The sequence below is a fragment of the Euprymna scolopes genome, chromosome 2, assembly GCF_053919585.1.
Source record: "Euprymna scolopes isolate OS-2025 chromosome 2, ASM5391958v1, whole genome shotgun sequence".
NCBI classification, from domain to species: Eukaryota; Metazoa; Mollusca; class Cephalopoda; order Sepiida; family Sepiolidae; genus Euprymna; species Euprymna scolopes.
The window spans coordinates 72,263,257-72,285,793 of record NC_136483.1 but is presented as its reverse complement, the minus strand read 5'-3'; the positions used below and the strand labels follow the sequence as shown (position 1 = coordinate 72,285,793).

The 22,537-nt window shown below is 28.4% G+C and overlaps 1 protein-coding gene across 1 annotated transcript in view; it reads right to left on the bottom strand.

Annotated features, from left to right (window-relative positions):
* Positions 1 to 22,537, bottom strand: part of LOC145292228 (5'-AMP-activated protein kinase catalytic subunit alpha-2-like) — an 88,899-nt gene that overhangs the window by 22,088 nt on the left and 44,274 nt on the right. Inside the window, exons 9-15 of the mRNA XM_080138554.1 lie at positions 17,981 to 18,083; positions 17,753 to 17,867; positions 14,483 to 14,544; positions 12,197 to 12,233; positions 3,122 to 3,214; positions 970 to 1,040; positions 26 to 88 (exon numbers count right to left, since the gene is read on the bottom strand). Of these exons, the coding sequence (XP_079994680.1) occupies positions 26 to 88; positions 970 to 1,040; positions 3,122 to 3,214; positions 12,197 to 12,233; positions 14,483 to 14,544; positions 17,753 to 17,867; positions 17,981 to 18,083 (544 nt within the window). The remainder of the gene's footprint in view (positions 1 to 25; positions 89 to 969; positions 1,041 to 3,121; positions 3,215 to 12,196; positions 12,234 to 14,482; positions 14,545 to 17,752; positions 17,868 to 17,980; positions 18,084 to 22,537) is intronic.

Below are 22,537 nucleotides of genomic sequence, written 5' to 3'. Positions count from 1 at the left end.
CTTAACTAAAAAGAAAGCTACTTACATATCTTCCAGATGCATTCTTTCGTCTTACCCGGACATGAAAATGGTTAACTATTTTCCATTCCTACAGAAGAAAAATATATTTATGGTATCGCATCTATATTTCAATAAAGGAAAAACTTAGTTTTTTTATCCTGATAAAAGAGTTTGTTAAAAAGATGTACTCGTACAGTTTAATCAAGACATTAAAAAATGAAAATATCGAAAAAAAAAAAAAAGGGTATATTGTACGTATGTTTTGGACTGAAGATCTTCAAAAAAAAATTTCACTTAATTTGAACAAGTAGTTTGTTTTTTTTTTACAGCGGAAAAACATTTTTATCAGAGTACATTGAAGTCAGCCATCTTTAGATTTGTTGAACACGCCACGGGGAGATAACTCAATTTAAAGCGCCAACACACCCTCCCCATCTTTAATACTAGCTTTTCTTCCTAAAATTCGAACCTTTTGCTCAGTATCATAACAAATTGGTTTTTTTTTTTGCTGTAAAAAAAAAAAAAAAAAAAAACCTACTTGATGAAATTAAGTGAAATTTTTTTTCGAAGGACTTCATTTCATAACGGATACATACAATTTTTTAACTTTTTTTTTTCCCCCCCGATATTTTCATTTTTTTTAATGTCTTGATTAAACTGTACACGTACCCAAAAAGATAACATTTTTAACATGAAAAATATTCTTTTTCTATTTTATTCAATCAAAAATATGCTTTGACTTTTGGAGAAGATGACAGTAGATTTAGAATCAAGTGTGAAATTGAGTATGAGTCCACAGGTGACGGGTGAGACAAGTTCATATTACAATAGACATAATCGATTGAATTACTTGCTTGATGTTTTAGATTTTGTCAAATAGTGGAAATATTTTTGTATAAAGAAAACAAAATGTTTTGCAATGAGAGAAACAAAAAAAACAATAGGAGAAAGCTTTATCTAGATACTCACAAAATCCAAAGCTTTCATTGCCCTAAAGACTTCATACATAATATCAAGTGGCTTGCTTTGAGATCGAATACCTAGTAAAAGAAAAGTCAAATAAATATTACTTTATTTGTAAAGAACTTTTTATAAGTAAAAAAAAAACATTGTTAATTTTACAAAATCTTTTCATTATAATTTGGTTTCAACCATATAACATGTATATTATTTTAAAGAAAATAACATTTTTAAAGGGATGAAATCATTTGTATGTTGAGTTAATTAACAAATTAGGTGTTTGTTCAGAATTCCCGCCACTCATGAAAAAAAAAAATAAACAAAAATTATGTATATCATAGATATCCATGACAGAAAGAAAATATTTTATTCCAAAAATTACATAAACTGATCGCGTAGTTTTTTTTTTAAATAAGAAAATCAATTTTTATAGTTAAAGGATGAACGGTGATCTCATGACACCATCTTGAAAACATTCAAAAAGAACAGGAGAGATGACTCCAAATAAAACTTGCAAAATTTTAGAAAGCCATTCTTAACATGAAGAGGGGTAGTTGCATTGGAAAAACTCAAATATACTTAAAATTATTTTCTTTATAAAACTAAAACTATTTGACAATTTATGTCATTTTTAAAATAAGATATTTTCTTTCGATCACATCATTTACATCATATAGATTTTTATTTATTTTTGTTTTTTTTTATCAGAGGAAGTTCTGGACAAACGTCTCAAATTATTTTAAAGAAAAAAGTCACAACAATTCATTTGCAATTTGATACTATTTTAATATTTTTACTCATCAGCAAAAAAGTAGATTAGAAGTTTCATATATTTACAAAAGTTGTTTTTTTATAGCTAAAAAAAATTATATATTTAGCAATTTGAATGTTTATTCATTTGTTTCTACAATCCGTACTTTTTTCAAGTTTTTTGGTTTGGTTGCTTACAGGGCACTAGTTTGAATCACAGAGGGAAGAAAACTAAAAATTCAATTTTTGCTAACTGTCTTCAAAAACAGTTTTCATCAAAATATTGAATTTCAAGTAAAACTAATGGTTTTTACTTAATTTTCATGTCGCAGTAATTAAAATATCCAAAAAATTACAAAAAACGATAAAGTAGAAAATTAATTATTAATGAAAACAGTTTTCGAAGACAATTTGCGAAAATTGAGTTTTTAGTTATCTCCCCTAGATAAAACCAGTGATTCAAACTAGCACCACTTATAGCATATCAACCTTTTTAGGTTAGTTAATGCCAAATTCGGTCATTTTAGTAAAAAAAAAATATTATGCTTTATTCATGGTGTTTTGTTTGCTTGTTTTGCTTCATGGCCTATCAACTCTTTTCGTGGTTATTTAATGCCGAATTTAGTAATTTTGGAAGAAAGGTTTTATGCTTCAAATTCTTTATATCTTAAATATTTATTCATGGTGCTTAGTTTGCTTGTATTGTAGAGAAAAATTGGGTACTTGTACAGTTTAATCAAGACATCAAAAAATGAAAATATCGAAAAAAAAAAAAAAAAAAAAAAAAAAATTATATTGTACATATCCGTTTTGGACTGAAGATCTCAAAAAAAAAATTTCATTTAATTTGATTGAGTAGTTTGTTTTTTTTTACAGCAGAAAAACACAGCGCGTTGAAGTCAGCCATTATGGAATTTGTTAAACACACCACGGAGAGATAACTCCAGTTAAAGCGTCGACACTCCCTCCCAATCTTCAATATTAGCTTTTCTTCCTAAAAATTGAACCTTTTGCTCAGTATCATAACAAATTGTTTTTTCACTGTAAAAAAACAACTACTTGATGAAATTAAGTGAAATTTTTTTTTCAGAGAACTTCGTTCCATAACAGATACATGCAATATAACCTTTTTTCGACATTTTCATTTTTTGATGTCTTGATTAAACTGTACAAGTACCAAGAATTGTTGTTTTGGACTTTGTAGAACATGATTGAGTTTTGCAAAGGGAAAGTAAAAAAAAGCAATAACATTAATATTTGGAGCATTTTAGGTTAGGAAGCCGGTATCTTCAGACAACCTGATCCGGTAGCACCAGTTCAAGTTATTTAGAAATTAAACAAGAACAAAAGATTAGCTTTATAATTTTATGTTTTGCTTTTATTTTTAATAGTAATGTGTAATTGCACCTACCCAGATGCCATTTAGCTTTTTTGGCTGGAGTATGATGAAGTTTGTTCTCTGTTGCGAGCAGGGGATCCAGCGTGCGGCTGACATTTTTTAGTTCTGAAATAAATAGATCAATTATCAAAATGAATCAGTATTTGTAAATGAGCGGTAATTTAGTTTAGACTGAAAATATTACAAACAAACAAGGAATAAAAGTGATCTCTTACACTTATTAAGACAGTGTTTTATTAATATCATAAAATATAGTGAAGCTAAACAGTGACTATTTAGTAATTAGAAAAGAATATCAGTAAAAAATATCATTTCTTGAAAAAATATGATTCAGAATACTGAATCATATTTTTTTTTAAGTTTCAGTAAAATTCTATACCTTCTTCAGATGTGTAAAAGCCAAAAACAGCAAACACTTTATTACAAATGAACATGATAAAAGTAGAAGAGAAAAAGGAAAAGATGAAAAAAAAAAAAATTGATTTGTTGATTTCGTACCGCATTTCCCAGACTGATGATAAAACCACCAAATCAACTTTTTTCTCTTTTCTATCAGATTCATTTGAAAAGTTAAGCTAAGTATGTACTTGAAAAAATGCTTAAAAGTCAAAATTTTGTTTTCATTAAAATAGATATTGCTGTAAACAAAGTGTGTCCATTTATTCCATAAACATTACTTAAATATTTAACTAATTACAATTAGAACAAGCACATGTGAGGCTGAAGACCAGTTTTTAGCAAGTCATCATGGCGAGCAGACAACTTTTTTAGTTGCAGAAACTCTAAAGGAATTCCACTGTTATCCTATTCTTTCTATTGTTACTTTATTTCACTGCCAAGCACATAACTGCTTCCCCTACTTTCTTGAAAAGCATTGTTATATTTACTATACTTTCTTGAAAAGCATTGTTATATTTACTATACTTTCTTGAAAAGCATTGTTATATTTACTATACTTTCTTGAAAAGCATTGTTATATTTACTATACTTTCTTGAAAAGCATTGTTATATTTACTATACTTTCTTGAAAAGCATTGTTATATTTACTATACTTTCTTGAAAAGCATTGTTATATTTACTATACTTTCTTGAAAAGCATTGTTATATTTACTATACTTTCTTGAAAAGCATTGTTATATTTACTATACTTTCTTGAAAAGCATTGTTATATTTACTATACTTTCTTGAAAAGCATTGTTATATTTACTATACTTTCTTGAAAAGCATTGTTATATTTACTATACTTTCTTGAAAAGCATTGTCATATTTACTATACTTTCTTGAAAAGCATTGTTATATTTACTATACTTTCTTGAAAAGCATTGTTATATTTACTATACTTTCTTGAAAAGCATTGTTATATTTACTATACTTTCTTGAAAAGCATTGTTATATTTACTATACTTTCTTGAAAAGCATTGTTATATTTACTATACTTTCTTGAAAAGCATTGTTATATTTACTATACTTTCTTGAAAAGCATTGTCATATTTACTATACTTTCTTGAAAAGCATTGTTATATTTACTATACTTTCTTGAAAAGCATTGTCATATTTACTATACTTTCTTGAAAAGCATTGTCATATTTACTATACTTTCTTGAAAAGCATTGTTATATTTACTATACTTTCTTGAAAAGCATTGTTATATTTACTATACTTTCTTGAAAAGCATTGTTATATTTACTATACTTTCTTGAAAAGCATTGTCATATTTACTATACTTTCTTGAAAAGCATTGTCATATTTACTATACTTTCTTGAAAAGCATTGTTATATTTACTATACTTTCTTGAAAAGCATTGTCATATTTACTATACTTTCTTGAAAAGCATTGTCATATTTACTATACTTTCTTGAAAAGCATTGTCATATTTACTATACTTTCTTGAAAAGCATTGTCATATTTACTATACTTTCTTGAAAAGCATTGTTATATTTACTATACTTTCTTGAAAAGCATTGTCATATTTACTATACTTTCTTGAAAAGCATTGTCATATTTACTATACTTTCTTGAAAAGCATTGTCATATTTACTATACTTTCTTGAAAAGCATTGTTATATTTACTATACTTTCTTGAAAAGCATTGTCATATTTACTATACTTTCTTGAAAAGCATTGTCATATTTACTATACTTTCTTGAAAAGCATTGTCATATTTACTATACTTTCTTGAAAAGCATTGTCATATTTACTATACTTTCTTGAAAAGCATTGTTATATTTACTATACTTTCTTGAAAAGCATTGTCATATTTACTATACTTTCTTGAAAAGCATTGTCATATTTACTATACTTTCTTGAAAAGCATTGTTATATTTACTATACTTTCTTGAAAAGCATTGTCATATTTACTATACTTTCTTGAAAAGCATTGTCATATTTACTATACTTTCTTGAAAAGCATTGTCATATTTACTATACTTTCTTGAAAAGCATTGTCATATTTACTATACTTTCTTGAAAAGCATTGTTATATTTACTATACTTTCTTGAAAAGCATTGTTATATTTACTATACTTTCTTGAAAAGCATTGTTATATTTACTATACTTTCTTGAAAAGCATTGTTATATTTACTATACTTTCTTGAAAAGCATTGTTATATTTACTATACTTTCTTGAAAAGCATTGTCATATTTACTATACTTTCTTGAAAAGCATTGTTATATTTACTATACTTTCTTGAAAAGCATTGTCATATTTACTATACTTTCTTGAAAAGCATTGTTATATTTACTATACTTTCTTGAAAAGCATTGTCATATTTACTATACTTTCTTGAAAAGCATTGTCATATTTACTATACTTTCTTGAAAAGCATTGTCATATTTACTATACTTTCTTGAAAAGCATTGTTATATTTACTATACTTTCTTGAAAAGCATTGTTATATTTACTATACTTTCTTGAAAAGCATTGTTATATTTACTATACTTTCTTGAAAAGCATTGTTATATTTACTATACTTTCTTGAAAAGCATTGTTATATTTACTATACTTTCTTGAAAAGCATTGTTATATTTACTATACTTTCTTGAAAAGCATTGTTATATTTACTATACTTTCTTGAAAAGCATTTTTATATTTACTATACTTTCTTGAAAAGCATTGTCATATTTACTATACTTTCTTGAAAAGCATTGTCATATTTACTATACTTTCTTGAAAAGCATTGTTATATTTACTATACTTTCTTGAAAAGCATTGTTATATTTACTATACTTTCTTGAAAAGCATTGTTATATTTACTATACTTTCTTGAAAAGCATTGTTATATTTACTATACTTTCTTGAAAAGCATTGTTATATTTACTATACTTTCTTGAAAAGCATTGTTATATTTACTATACTTTCTTGAAAAGCATTGTCATATTTACTATACTTTCTTGAAAAGCATTGTCATATTTACTATACTTTCTTGAAAAGCATTGTTATATTTACTATACTTTCTTGAAAAGCATTGTCATATTTACTATACTTTCTTGAAAAGCATTGTCATATTTACTATACTTTCTTGAAAAGCATTGTCATATTTACTATACTTTCTTGAAAAGCATTGTTATATTTACTATACTTTCTTGAAAAGCATTGTTATATTTACTATACTTTCTTGAAAAGCATTGTTATATTTACTATACTTTCTTGAAAAGCATTGTTATATTTACTATACTTTCTTGAAAAGCATTGTTATATTTACTATACTTTCTTGAAAAGCATTGTTATATTTACTATACTTTCTTGAAAAGCATTGTCATATTTACTATACTTTCTTGAAAAGCATTGTTATATTTACTATACTTTCTTGAAAAGCATTGTCATATTTACTATACTTTCTTGAAAAGCATTGTCATATTTACTATACTTTCTTGAAAAGCATTGTCATATTTACTATACTTTCTTGAAAAGCATTGTTATATTTACTATACTTTCTTGAAAAGCATTGTTATATTTACTATACTTTCTTGAAAAGCATTGTTATATTTACTATACTTTCTTGAAAAGCATTGTTATATTTACTATACTTTCTTGAAAAGCATTGTCATATTTACTATACTTTCTTGAAAAGCATTGTTATATTTACTATACTTTCTTGAAAAGCATTGTCATATTTACTATACTTTCTTGAAAAGCATTGTCATATTTACTATACTTTCTTGAAAAGCATTGTTATATTTACTATACTTTCTTGAAAAGCATTGTCATATTTACTATACTTTCTTGAAAAGCATTGTTATATTTACTATACTTTCTTGAAAAGCATTGTCATATTTACTATACTTTCTTGAAAAGCATTGTCATATTTACTATACTTTCTTGAAAAGCATTGTCATATTTACTATACTTTCTTGAAAAGCATTGTTATATTTACTATACTTTCTTGAAAAGCATTGTTATATTTACTATACTTTCTTGAAAAGCATTGTTATATTTACTATACTTTCTTGAAAAGCATTGTTATATTTACTATACTTTCTTGAAAAGCATTGTTATATTTACTATACTTTCTTGAAAAGCATTGTTATATTTACTATACTTTCTTGAAAAGCATTGTTATATTTACTATACTTTCTTGAAAAGCATTTTTATATTTACTATACTTTCTTGAAAAGCATTGTCATATTTACTATACTTTCTTGAAAAGCATTGTCATATTTACTATACTTTCTTGAAAAGCATTGTTATATTTACTATACTTTCTTGAAAAGCATTGTTATATTTACTATACTTTCTTGAAAAGCATTGTTATATTTACTATACTTTCTTGAAAAGCATTGTTATATTTACTATACTTTCTTGAAAAGCATTGTTATATTTACTATACTTTCTTGAAAAGCATTGTTATATTTACTATACTTTCTTGAAAAGCATTGTTATATTTACTATACTTTCTGTAAAAGCATTGTTATATTTACTATACTTTCTTGAAAAGCATTGTCATATTTACTATACTTTCTTGAAAAGCATTGTCATATTTACTATACTTTCTTGAAAAGCATTGTTATATTTACTATACTTTCTTGAAAAGCATTGTCATATTTACTATACTTTCTTGAAAAGCATTGTCATATTTACTATACTTTCTTGAAAAGCATTGTCATATTTACTATACTTTCTTGAAAAGCATTGTTATATTTACTATACTTTCTTGAAAAGCATTGTTATATTTACTATACTTTCTTGAAAAGCATTGTTATATTTACTATACTTTCTTGAAAAGCATTGTTATATTTACTATACTTTCTTGAAAAGCATTGTTATATTTACTATACTTTCTTGAAAAGCATTGTTATATTTACTATACTTTCTTGAAAAGCATTGTTATATTTACTATACTTTCTTGAAAAGCATTGTTATATTTACTATACTTTCTTGAAAAGCATTGTTATATTTACTATACTTTCTTGAAAAGCATTGTTATATTTACTATACTTTCTTGAAAAGCATTGTTATATTTACTATACTTTCTTGAAAAGCATTGTTATATTTACTATACTTTCTTGAAAAGCATTGTTATATTTACTATACTTTCTTGAAAAGCATTGTTATATTTACTATACTTTCTTGAAAAGCATTGTTATATTTACTATACTTTCTTGAAAAGCATTGTTATATTTACTATACTTTCTTGAAAAGCATTGTTATATTTACTATACTTTCTTGAAAAGCATTGTTATATTTACTATACTTTCTTGAAAAGCATTGTTATATTTACTATACTTTCTTGAAAAGCATTGTTATATTTACTATACTTTCTTGAAAAGCATTGTTATATTTACTATACTTTCTTGAAAAGCATTGTCATATTTACTATACTTTCTTGAAAAGCATTGTTATATTTACTATACTTTCTTGAAAAGCATTGTCATATTTACTATACTTTCTTGAAAAGCATTGTCATATTTACTATACTTTCTTGAAAAGCATTGTCATATTTACTATACTTTCTTGAAAAGCATTGTTATATTTACTATACTTTCTTGAAAAGCATTGTTATATTTACTATACTTTCTTGAAAAGCATTGTTATATTTACTATACTTTCTTGAAAAGCATTGTTATATTTACTATACTTTCTATAAAAGCATTGTTATATTTACTATACTTTCTTGAAAAGCATTGTTATATTTACTATACTTTCTTGAAAAGCATTGTTATATTTACTATACTTTCTTGAAAAGCATTGTTATATTTACTATACTTTCTTGAAAAGCATTGTTATATTTACTATACTTTCTTGAAAAGCATTGTTATATTTACTATACTTTCTTGAAAAGCATTGTTATATTTACTATACTTTCTTGAAAAGCATTGTTATATTTACTATACTTTCTTGAAAAGCATTGTTATATTTACTATACTTTCTTGAAAAGCATTGTTATATTTACTATACTTTCTTGAAAAGCATTGTTATATTTACTATACTTTCTTGAAAAGCATTGTTATATTTACTATACTTTCTTGAAAAGCATTGTTATATTTACTATACTTTCTTGAAAAGCATTGTTATATTTACTATACTTTCTTGAAAAGCATTGTTAAATTTACTATACTTTCTTGAAAAGCATTTTTATATTTACTATACTTTCTTGAAAAGCATTTTTATATTTACTATACTTTCTTGAAAAGCATTGTCATATTTACTATACTTTCTTGAAAAGCATTGTTATATTTACTATACTTTCTTGAAAAGCATTGTTAAATTTACTATACTTTCTTGAAAAGCATTTTTATATTTACTATACTTTCTTGAAAAGCATTGTTATATTTACTATACTTTCTTGAAAAGCATTGTTATATTTACTATACTTTCTTGAAAAGCATTGTTATATTTACTATACTTTCTTGAAAAGCATTGTTATATTTACTATACTTTCTTGAAAAGCATTTTTATATTTACTATACTTTCTTGAAAAGCATTGTTATATTTACTATACTTTCTTGAAAAGCATTGTTATATTTACTATACTTTCTTGAAAAGCATTTTTATATTTACTATACTTTCTTGAAAAGCATTTTTATATTTACTATACTTTCTTGAAAAGCATTGTTATATTTACTATACTTTCTTGAAAAGCATTGTTATATTTACTATACTTTCTTGAAAAGCATTGTTAGCAAATATGCTGTACATGCTCTATATATTTTACATTATTAGAATTTACATTCATCAGTATTATTTTACTTTTTTAAAAACTCTTTTGCCTTTTTCACTCCAAACAAGGCATATTACCACTTTGAACATAAGGGACTACTATTTGGGTTCATGTCTAACAGGGAACTACAAGGAGTTGAGCAGCAAGATGTCTGTTCACATTACATGTAAACTTCTGCAAGTACAACCAGGGAAACAGGAAACGGGGTAATTTAAAAATCTAGCAGTCTGAAAGAAGAAACTATTAAAGTAGAAGAGCTTTTGGAATCTAGGGATATAAGCAGTGAAAGGGTGGGATTTTGCTGCTTGTCAGTATATACATCCAAGGAACACAAGTGCGATGAGTTCATCAGAGCAAATTTCATTTAAGTACTTGTAAAACAGGCACAGGGATGCAACATTGAGGTGATGGGACAGTGTTTGGAGCTTGGACGCTAGTGCAGGACCTATTAGATTTGAGATTCTTTTCCTTTATTTTTTTTTTAAAACCCTAAGAGTAAGAGATTAGTGGTAGATGTACTGGCCCAAATGTGGCAATAATACTCTATGCATAGGTGAATTGTAGCTTTGTAAAGATGTAAGATGCTCTCTGGTGTGAATAATTGTCTAGCATGGTAGAGGAAGCCCACCTTCTTTGCAGTGGCCTTGGCAATGTCCTCAATGTATTTATTTCTATTCATGTTGCCTGTGAATGTTAAGCTGGAGAGTTTGATTGTATTTTCATTTTGGGACAGAGCGAGGGAACTTTTTATAAAGTCTCCAGAGATTTTTTTTATCTCCCTTACAGATGCTTTTTTATTTGTTTGATAAAGTGCGTTATTTTTTCATTGTCTGTAGTTTGTGTATTATTTGAACAGAGAGGTATTTGTTACTTTGCTGTAGAATTAATATTTTATACAATACTCAAAGCTTGAACTAAAATTTCCAACAAGTCATACTATAAAACCAACCTTATTGATCCTTTAATATCTATGTTATGTTGTCAGATTTTCAAAATCAAATAAGCTTATGAATCAAATTTTGATTAGCCAATTTTCATTTGTTATTGTTGTATCATGTTACTGGCAATATAATAACATACCTGGTTATAATTTATTTTTAAAATTACTTAATCCAGCTGAAACAACTAGTAAAATGGAACACTTGAAAATATTCATCTGAAAATAAAAACACAGCAAGGGAAATAATTCATATTTTCATTTGAATATAATAAGAGTTGTCTACCTTACAACTAAAATTTTATTTCCTTTTCTGCATAAGTTTTAAAATGTGCAAACAAATAAAAATTAAAAACTAAAATAATAATTAGATATAATAAGGAAATCCATTGATAAAAGAAACCCACATTCTTGTTCAGAATTTCCCCTAAACTAAAAACAAAGAAAAGTCTATATGATGTATGTATCTGTGATGAAACGAAAATAATATATTCCACAAAATTATGTAAACTGATCCAATAGTTTTATTTTTAAATAAGAAAATGTAATTTTATGAATAACTAAGAAGCGATTTTCTTACCCACCATTTTGAAAAAAAAAAATCTCAAATAACAAACAAAAAAAAACAACTGAACAATAATTCATGTTTACTAGATTTATGTTTACAGATTTTCAATTAATCACTTAAAAAAGAATTTCTTTATAAAAATAAAACTACTTCATCAAGTTATGTGATTTTTGCAATATGATAATTTTGTTTCATCACAGATATGTACATTATACAGATTTGTCTTTCATTTTTGTTTTTTTAATATAGGGAAAATTCTAAATAAGAACTGAAACCCATTGACAAATATCAATGTAAAGATACCATATACATCACTGAACTTTTGCTGCTTCTTTTCTCAAAGAGTGGACAAACAAAGTGACATGTAATAAGTTACACACTAAACCTAAACAGATGTATAAGTGAAGAAGCATGGATACTTACCAGGCATTCGTTCTGGATGGGGTCTTAAAGGGCTCGACTGGAAAAACAAAATTAACATTATATTAAATATTTGTTATCTGCTAGAAAACTTGACATTTTAACAATTCAAACAGGTTTAACATCTTGGGGGAATAAACTGAACTGATTTCAGACAGTTTTTATATTTAGCACTAAACGTACTTAGTGTTGTCTGGGAATCTTTATTTTCATTTATTTTGTTTTTTTTTTAATTATTTCTTAAATGAGGTTCACCAAGTTAAATTATTATGGCATTGTTTGGTCATCAAATTATTAATCGAGTCAAATTGTTATAAAACTAACCTAATAAGCAGAAAAATCCCAGAAAGCCTCCTACTCTAATGGTTTCTTCCCCTAGACTTTAAAATTCCTTTATTGTTTTCTGCTTCCCTGACTATACTAACATGCAGAAGTTTAAATGTAATGTGAACAGACATCTTGCTACTCAATTTCCGACAGTCTCCTGTTAGACATGATCCCAAATAGTAGGTCCTTACATTCCAAGTGGTAATATACCTTTATTCAAAAAATTATTGGATGTAAATAACATCTAAAACATTCAATGTTTTAATGCATGTGATAGAGTTGAACAATATGGCTATATTTTATTTTTGGTCTCAGTTTCAATTTTTGCTCTTCATAATTCTGTTTCCAATCCATGAAAGCCATTCCCTTGTGTGATGATTAGTTATTATCTTATGTACCTTTGAATTACGCCACTATTACATTCAATCATTTTTTTTAGGTTAAGTTGAAATAAAACCTTCTGATTCATTTATTTAATTTTTTCAGTTAACTAAAAACATGACCATGGATTTCATGTAGAATAAAACTGTGAATTTTTCAAATTCTTTAATTCCTTATTTGAGCATAAGTTTTGTGTGTGTGTGTGGGGGGGGTTACCTACACAACGAAAGCAATTGGCGAGAGATTCAGACTTGATGTAAAAAACTTCATTTTTTGTGTGAAATAATTGGTAGCATTACTATTTGGATTATTCAGATTACCGTTCTATTTTGAATGTTATTTTCAGGTTTCAGCAACGTAACTTTCGGCCTTCTTAAGGTGTCTTTTGTCAAACTCAAGGATCGGCACAGAATTTTGAACAGAACCCTTCGTTCAATCCATGGGGATAGCATGCTCTCATTCTATTAACCATGGTAGGGTAGAATTTGTACCACCCACACTGAAGATTGAACTTTCAACCTCCACAAGAATGTTAGAACTGAATTTTAACTAATACTATATCCGTTATGCCATGGGGAAACAACATACCTGAATAAGGTCAGAGGTTATACATGCTGAAACATGAAAATAATACTCAAGATGAAAACAGTAGTCAAATAATATAAATTCAATCCTCATCTCAAAAATTCAGAAACATTATTGTTAACTTGTTTTTTTTTTTGTTTTTCTAAGTATGGTAGAATTAATTTTTAAATTATAATTAAAAGTGATTTTGGATGTTAAAATAGCTGTTAATAGTGGTTAATATTTCTTGTTAGTTGAAAGTCTTTTAATAAAACTTTTGAATTGTTAACTGTAAATGGATACCATTTATTTTAGTAAAATATAAAAGTCACATAAACTATAGAAATATGTATCCATTTTTGTATGATCCTATTTACTTGGCACACTTTAAGAGCAAAACCAGGCAACACATTGTTATTTTTTTAATATGAAAGGTATCAAAAATGGACAAAAATAAAAATTACCGAAGTCAACAACACATAAAAAAGAATAGATATTATATCTTAATCCCAACACAAAATATATCTTTGGTTACCAGTATTTAAGGGTAGTAAAACATTGATTTTAAATTAAGGAATACATTTGTCTCATTATAATACTAAACGCATAAACTGCTGAAGTAATAAAAGAAAATATGCACAGAAATGTAAATGTGACTTGTGTAGGATTTGCAAAATTTGTTTAGGGTTTGAAAAGGAAGAGAGATTCCAAAAGACGGTCATTTGGCTTGAAAGCCATGTTAAAAAAGTACTCTTGTATTTTTTAATTTATGATCATAAAGGGGGATCAGTGGATCAAATCACACAATTGCAGCACCACCTAATTTTGGAGCCAAATTTCTCCCTTAAAAATAACTATGCTTTCAACAGGTAGTGACTTTTCTGAGATATGTGTAATCTTTAACAGCAAGTTAGTCGAAACAGAGAGTAAGTACAGAAAATTGTGCTTTACACTTCTTTAGCTTTCTCATATCATAAGTAAATAAACATTGTATATATTACAAAAATTTCAACTTACCAACATAAAAGAATCAGGGGGAGGACTAGAGGCAAGGTAAAATTCCCTTATTTCACGTGAAGCTATAAAGAAAAAAAAAATGTTTTCAAAATTTCAATTCAAGAAAGAATATTCTAGTAATAAAAGTTTTAAAACCTAATTATGTAAACAATTAATTATATATATATATATATATATTACATACATACACACACAATATAATATTAGGAATGGAAACAACAAAGATATAAATACAGTAGAATTCCAGGATACGGTGGCCCCAGGATACGTTTTTTTCAGGTTACAAGATGGAATACGTTTTTCCAGCCTCTAGTTATGATATTTGCCTCGTCTTATGGTGTTATTTATAATGTTATTTGATTATATACATGTGTATTATATACTGAACTGTATTTTGTTACTAATTTTTAATATGTACTGTATAAAATTTTGCTTAGGCCCTGCAATTTCACCAACCCCAAAATAGATTAATGCTGTATCCCAGGGTTCTACTGTATGTGTATTACTTAAAAAGTAAAGCATGATTAGCAATGAAATTTTTACCTACTAAAGATTAGAGTGTAATGCATAAATATTATACAAAATTACTAAATTTTACATAATAGTTTTCTTAAAAATAAAGATTAAACAAAAAGGAAATAAACAACTGGGCAAAAGTTAAGGAACCATCTTGTTACTACTTGATTGTGAATAAAATATCAATAAAATTTAACATTTGGTAAACATCCCCTTATTTTGTAATGAGTTCTTTGCATCATCAATCACATGATCTAATTAATTTTTTGGAAAAATTACCAGTAATTCCCCTCCATTTGACTTTCAATAACTTCCATAAGTGATCCAGGTTTTTTGGGGTTTCTTTTCCAAGCCTTTCTTCAATTATATTCCAAACATTTTCTATTGGATTTAGCTTGGGGCTTTGAGCTGGTCACTTTATATGGGCGATTTCTTTTTTTAAATAAAGTCATCACCTTCAGAGCCTTGTAATAAAGTGTATTGTTCTGCATGAAAATAGAAAATTCACAAGGATTATAGTGTAATCTTGGTACCACATGCTACTGAAGAAGCCTTTTGTAAATCTCAGTATTGATATTGTCATAAATGTAGATGATAGGATCAACTCGTGCAGATTAAATCATTCTCCACACAATTACATTGTCGCCACCAAACTTTATGGCTTTCTCGATATATTGAGAAAACAGTACTTTATCAGTTATATGATGTACGTACATTTTGCTATCAGCAGTAAATATAAACTGTGGACTCATCAGTGAAATGAAATATATTCCACTGTGCGTCAGTCCAAATATGTTCTCTCACATACTCCATGCGTGTCCTTTGGTTTCACTTTGAAATGAGAAATTTCAAAGCTGAAATATGGGCATGCAATCCTGCATTTTTTAACCTGCAAGCAACTGTTTTCCTTGAGATCTTACCTGTCTCTTCATTTAATTTACAGGCAAGTGATGTAACAGTTTCAAAACGGTTTTTATAGATATTCTAACAATTCTTCTGATCTTCTCTTTACCATCTTTTTGGAAGTCTGCCAGTTTTTACTTGGTATCTAATGTTTTATCAACTTTATACCTGTTAATTACACAATGAACAAATCTTTTAGACCTATGAACAAGATTAGAGATTTCAGAAACCAAATTTTGTTCTTGATAGTTTGTGATAATGTTTTCTTTTTCTTCTAAAGAAAGCGTTTTGCATGTAGAATTTACCATATTGCTTAAAAATAAAGTTCTAATCATTAATGAACTTTTATTTATTGTTGGAAAGTTCCATTGAGTTTTTTAAGAATATAAATATTTTTTCACATTAATTTCTGTTCCTTATATTTTGAGCGCTATTTTATATGCATTTATATGCGTATATATAGGGCGTAACACATTGAAAAATAACTACAACTTCTCTTCCAATTTTCGGATTTTGTAATCATGCTCATATTGCTTTTTCTTTGAAAGTTGATAAGTTCCTTTTCTTCTGATAAGTTAAAGGCAGAATAGATTAAAAAATTAACACAATTACATGAACAGTTCTATGCTATGCTACGAACCAGGTCAAGAATTGTGCATTTCAACGTACTTAAAGAAATAAACAGTAAGATGATCAATATCTTAAAATTTGAAATACAGACTTTTGTCATTTATTTGTATATGTTCGGTAGTTACATCAAGCTTCATAAATTAAAAGACTGGTATGAATAAAAGGTGAAATATAAATGAATAAACATATTTCCTATAAATATGTATATATGTATATATATATATATATATATATATATATATAGAGAGAGAGAGAGAGAGAGAGAGAGAGTGGTAGAGTGTTTGGGATAAATTTGACACTTTTGGGAAAGGAAAAACTGTGATATTTTGGCCAATAATCAATGTATTTTAAAACCTCAGTGCATTTTTTTAAAACAGTCACAAGCAGTTTGAGAGCTTGAGTTTATAGACATTTCACTTAGATTATCAAGTTTTCTACATTGTTAGCCAATTGCCTCTCACAACGCATATTGGACTCGCATTATTCAATTTCTCATGATTAGCTGATTTGTTTATCTCAGCCCGGAAAAACGTGACGTCATTTGTCATCTCCTCTATTTTGTCTACCATTTGACCTGCTGTTCTCTGCCTCAATTTTATGTCACCTGTCTCTGGGAACAATTCTGTTTTGCACATTAAGATTATGACATTCACTAAGTGTGACTCTTGTCAAAATTCATGCTAGTTAACTTGATCGCTATTAATATAGGGTCCATAATATGTAACACTTTACGATGCCCTCCCCCCCCCAAAAAAAAATGTTGAATCAAAATGCTTTGAGATAAATATGGTAAATAAACTGACAGAATCTTTTTTTAAATATTTTATCTTGGAAAAAATAGAACAAAAATGTCCCAAATTAAAAAAAAAAAAAAAAAAAAAAATTTGTATGACATATGTATCAGTGATGAAACAAAAACAATGTTTCAAAAATCATAAATTGATCACATAGTTTTATTTTTAAATAAGTAAATCAAATTTTATGAGCATGCAATTTTGGAAGAATCTATAAAAACAAGGGAGATAATTCAACAATAATTTATACTTCCTAGATTTATATTGTAATGCCTACAAATTCCCATTAATCACTTTAAAAATGATTTTCGTAATTTTTGGAATATGACATTTTTGTTTTGTCATGTGTACGTACATCATACAGATTTTTCTTGAATTTTCTATTTAAATCTAAGGGTAATTCTAGACAAGAACCAAAACAACTTACCTTCAGTTTCTATACGTTTGTTATCAATTACAAGATTATATGCAATAAGAAGGTTGTCGTGTGGATCATTCTTGTAGATTGCATGAAGGACATCCTCTTCAGTTGCATTACATTTCTAAAAGAATTGTTAAAATGGGAGAAAATAGTTAATGGAAAAATATCATTATTTCAAAGAAATACAAACACTGTAGAAAGAAAGAAAGGTCAAATAGAAATGATAAATTTTACCTCACAAATCTCTACAACAACATCATGATCTACAACAGAGCCATCTTGATCAACAGAAGGGAACAAATAATGAGGTAAATCAACTTGGAACCATTCATGTTCCCTAAAATGAAAAGAAAATTCAACTTTGAATAACAAAACACATTTGATCAAATCTAATCTGATTAATAAACAGAAATTCTTGATCTTAGCTTGATATGATTTAAAACTGACAAACGAATCTTTTGCATTTTTAGTGGCAAAATACAATTCTGTGCTTGTGCATTATAATCGGATAAAAAAAAACAAAAAAAAAAACATGTTTTAAGTAAAAACACTATTACATATGTAATTGTTGTATCACCATATAAACAAAGTATACATTAGTCAATCCACATTGTCATAGATAGAATTTGCCTAGGAATTATAATAGTAATAATGCATTACCATATCTGATAATTGGTAAATAGTATCTTAAATAGAATGAGTGTTTATACAACATAATAAAAATAACAAAGCAAGTCTTTCTCCCGCCAATGCTGAGTTTAAACAACACTGAGTAGATTTTCTTGTATAAAATAGTATAAAAAAATTGGTTGGTTAATGTTATGTTCTCCATCATATAAGCATTGTTTAAATTTTAAAATATGTATGCTATACGTTTGAAGCCAAATTACAAAATGAAGATTTTGTAAAATAAAAAAAAACATTTATTTCTTTAAGATTTATAATTTCGGCATAATACACCTTCTTCAGAATATTTCATGTCAACGCAATTATTAAACATACCTGTTCTATCCATGATATTGAACACTTTGGATTGACTAACATATTCTTAATTTGTTCATTTCAGGTATTTCTAAGATTTTTTTTTCCAATTCCTTAATTTAGTTTTAATCTGGAATAAATCATTATTAATATCATTTTCCCATAATTTCTGCCATTATTCCTTTGCATATTGATTTATTTGGGATTTCATGTCAGTGTATGGTATTTTAATGTTTATCAGATTTAATTACAGTTTATTGACCACATAGTTTGTGTTGTTAACCATTAAGCCATTTGCACTTTCTCAGTTGACACTAAATATTAATGTCATTGCAATCATTCAAATATTAAATATTTTCATCAATAAACACAAAGAAATGATAAAGTGAAAATTAGTTAAATTTATTTGTAGTTTTCTTCAGTGGTAAACAACTGTACTTTTCTTCTTCATCTTCTTTGCATCAACTCAAGTAAATAATATGTCATGTCTCAATACAGTATATCTGCAAGGCTTGCTCTTTCAAATGAACTTCTTTGTTCTTCAAACAGGTTCATATTATTTGGATTCATCGGACTATTGTTCTCATCTTGAGTGTCACTTTCACAATGTTTCCGTTGACGTAACCTCTGACTTTCTTCAGGTGTATCTTGTTGAACTCGGAAATGTTTCTGTCAAATTTGGGAATTTGGACAGAATTTTGAACGGAACCCTTTATTTACTTCACGGGGGTAGCATGCTTTTGTTCTGTCAGCCATGACTGAATAGAGGTCCTAAGTAATTCACAATTGTATTTTTCACTTTTCAATTGTATTTAATCACCGTGTTACGGGTCTTTGTGGACCCGTAGCGCAGTGGTTAGAGTACTTGGAAAATTCAATTGTAAAAGTGATATTTTCCTGAAGGTTGAAGGTTCAATTCTCAGTATGGGGTGACCAAAAAAATACAATTGCTACTGGATACTACTGGATAAATGTCCTACGTAAATCATAATTTTGTCCAAATTCTTGAGTTCGACAGAAACATTCCTTAGTTCAATAAGATATTCCTGAAGAAAGTCAGAGGTTACATCGACTGAAACGTGTAAATAACACTCAGGATGTTGAGAGTAGTCTGATGAATCCAAAATGAACAGCTAATAGAATAAGTGTAATCGTTTAAAATGTCTCATTAAATCATTCGTTGACATCTATGCTGATGACACGACCATCTACGGCAACACATCAAAGGCTGTAAATGACTAAGTTCTCTCTGATTCTCTCTCCTCTGATCTCGAGCGCATGGTTCAGTGGGGGAAGATGTGGCTGGTTACCTTTAATGCATCTAAAACCAAACTCCTATCCTTACATCATCAACGCTCTGATCCCCATCTGGCATCAATTGTGATGGATGGCTCTCGTCTGGGTGAGGCCCCGTGTTTTGACAAGCTTCTGGGTTTGACCTTTACTCCTGATCTGAAATGGAACATGTACATCAAGTCTGTTGCCAAGGTCGCTGGACAGATGGTGGGATCCTTCTACCGCTCCAGAAGATATCTCACTACTGATGCAATTCTCTATCTATATAAAACCAAGTACATCCAAGGATGGAATACTGTTGCCATATCTGGGAAGGAGCTGCTAAAAATAGCCTATCCTGCCTTGACAGAGTACAAAATAGACTTCGTGGCTTAGTGGGGGATGCCCTTTTCTCTACCCTGCAACCTCTCTCCCACAGAACAGACGTTGTGAGCCTATCCTTGTTTTATCGTTATTTCCATAGCAGGTGCTCGTCTGAACTCCAATCTCTGGTCCCCCCCCTCGCCAATCTTTCACGAAAAACACCCGTCTAGCTGAATCCACTGTGAAAAATTTCCCCCACTCTATATCTGTGCCTAAATCAAAACGCGGATTCCATGAACAAAGCTTCTTTCTTAGAACTGCACGCCTGTGGAACTCTGTTCCATCTGCCTGCTTCCCACTGACTACAACTTGGATGTCTTCAAATCCAACGTTAACAAATTCCTAATGAACCGCCCCCTTAAGTAAACACTTCATAAAATCTCCACACTAACGTAATGTACTTGCAATAACCCTTATCCCTGAGTGGCTTCTGGGCCTTGATAAGTGGTGATCACTGTAAAAAAAAAAAAAAAAAAAAATGTCTTGGGGGGAAAATAAAGAAATACAATATAATAAGAAACATCATTTTATTTTGTGCAATATAAGAGATGATGGCTTCTTGGATTTGGATTTCAGTAATTCTGATGGTGAATTTGAAGGGTTTTCATATTATATAGTTAACGTTACTGATATTTATCTCCCTTCCACTGTGGGATGATATAACACGAGGGTCAAAAACTGGAATTTGAAGAGCACCCTGGTCTGCAAAAACTGCTTGGGTAGCTCTGTTGGCATTCCTTTGTAGGAATTAGACAATTATCAATAAACTAATTCTTTCACAAAGAAAGAAGATAAAGCCTGGGAAGGTGAACTTCTTAAAATTGCACAGGACCAAAGTCATACTTCAGTCAAAAGAGAACAGCAATGGCTTAAATTCTTGGCTTTAGGGTCAAGAGAACTTCTCCCCTCTCCTAAATTAACTCAGTGTTTGCATGTTTAATTGACAAATTTGTAATCAGCACAGTAAGAGTTGATCAGAAAATTTTCAAAAATGTTTCAATAGTGCAAAAAGCAAAGTAATTTAATATCTTTATAATAAGCACTGGATTAAGAACTACTACTGCTAATACTACTAATAATAATCTATATATTAATTCAATAACGTGTGTGATATTTATTTATTTTCTGTATCACGCTTACATCTGAGTTGTTTAATTGTTATGGACTTCCATTTCTTGAAATAAATAATTTTATCAGGGATTCTTCATAAGTTTTGGTTTCGGCTACAGCTGAAGGAACTCAAGTTATATAAAAGGCAAAATGTGTGTGATCATTTTATGTATGTCTCGAAAAGGCTTTTTTCGCCAACATCTTGGGGAAAAAACCAATCAAAGTTGGGTAAACAAACCCAAAAACTGCCCCGCAGCAAAAGTTAACTGCGTGACTTCTATTTGACCTCATTAATGAGATCAAATAGAAACAGCAGAGTTAACTTTTATTGCAGCCACGTGTCAATTCTGTTTTTTATAAATAAATTCAAATGTGTTTCTGTTAGTATTTTGCGGTGGCCGAATGGTTAACGTCGCATCTTTTTTTTCACACTTTAATTTCCAACTTTGCCTCAAGGGTTCGGGTTCGATCCTCATACTTACCTACCAAAACATTTTTTTTATTTTACCCCCCCCCCCTCCGGAGTTTTCATTTACCCAAAACCACACACACCTCCAAACACCCGGGCAACGCCGGGTACCCCCCCCCCCCGCTAGTATAATATAAAGCTGAATGTCTGTGTGTGTGTCTGATCACGAATAAGCTCCTATATGGTTGACTATTATAGAAAACTGATCACATATAATGATAGAAGATGTATCGAGACACAAGAATGAGTATGTTTGTATCTGGCATAATGATGATTCATTAAAATTGTGGGGTCTGTGTACGCGCCTGGTCCACAAAGTATGGAAATAAAAAATTAAAACCAAAACGTTTACAAGTGTTTTTGATATAGATGTACATAATAATACTTTGATAAGTATGTTTTAACTTAAATAGGGATGGTATAATAAAATTGTGGGGTTTGCGTTCACGCCTCGCCTCCATAGAATGGAAATAGGCACACACTTTAATAAAGACTTTTCATATCTATCATCTGCATAAGTATACTTTGATAATTATGTTTCAGTTTGAAGAAATATGGTATAATAAAATTAT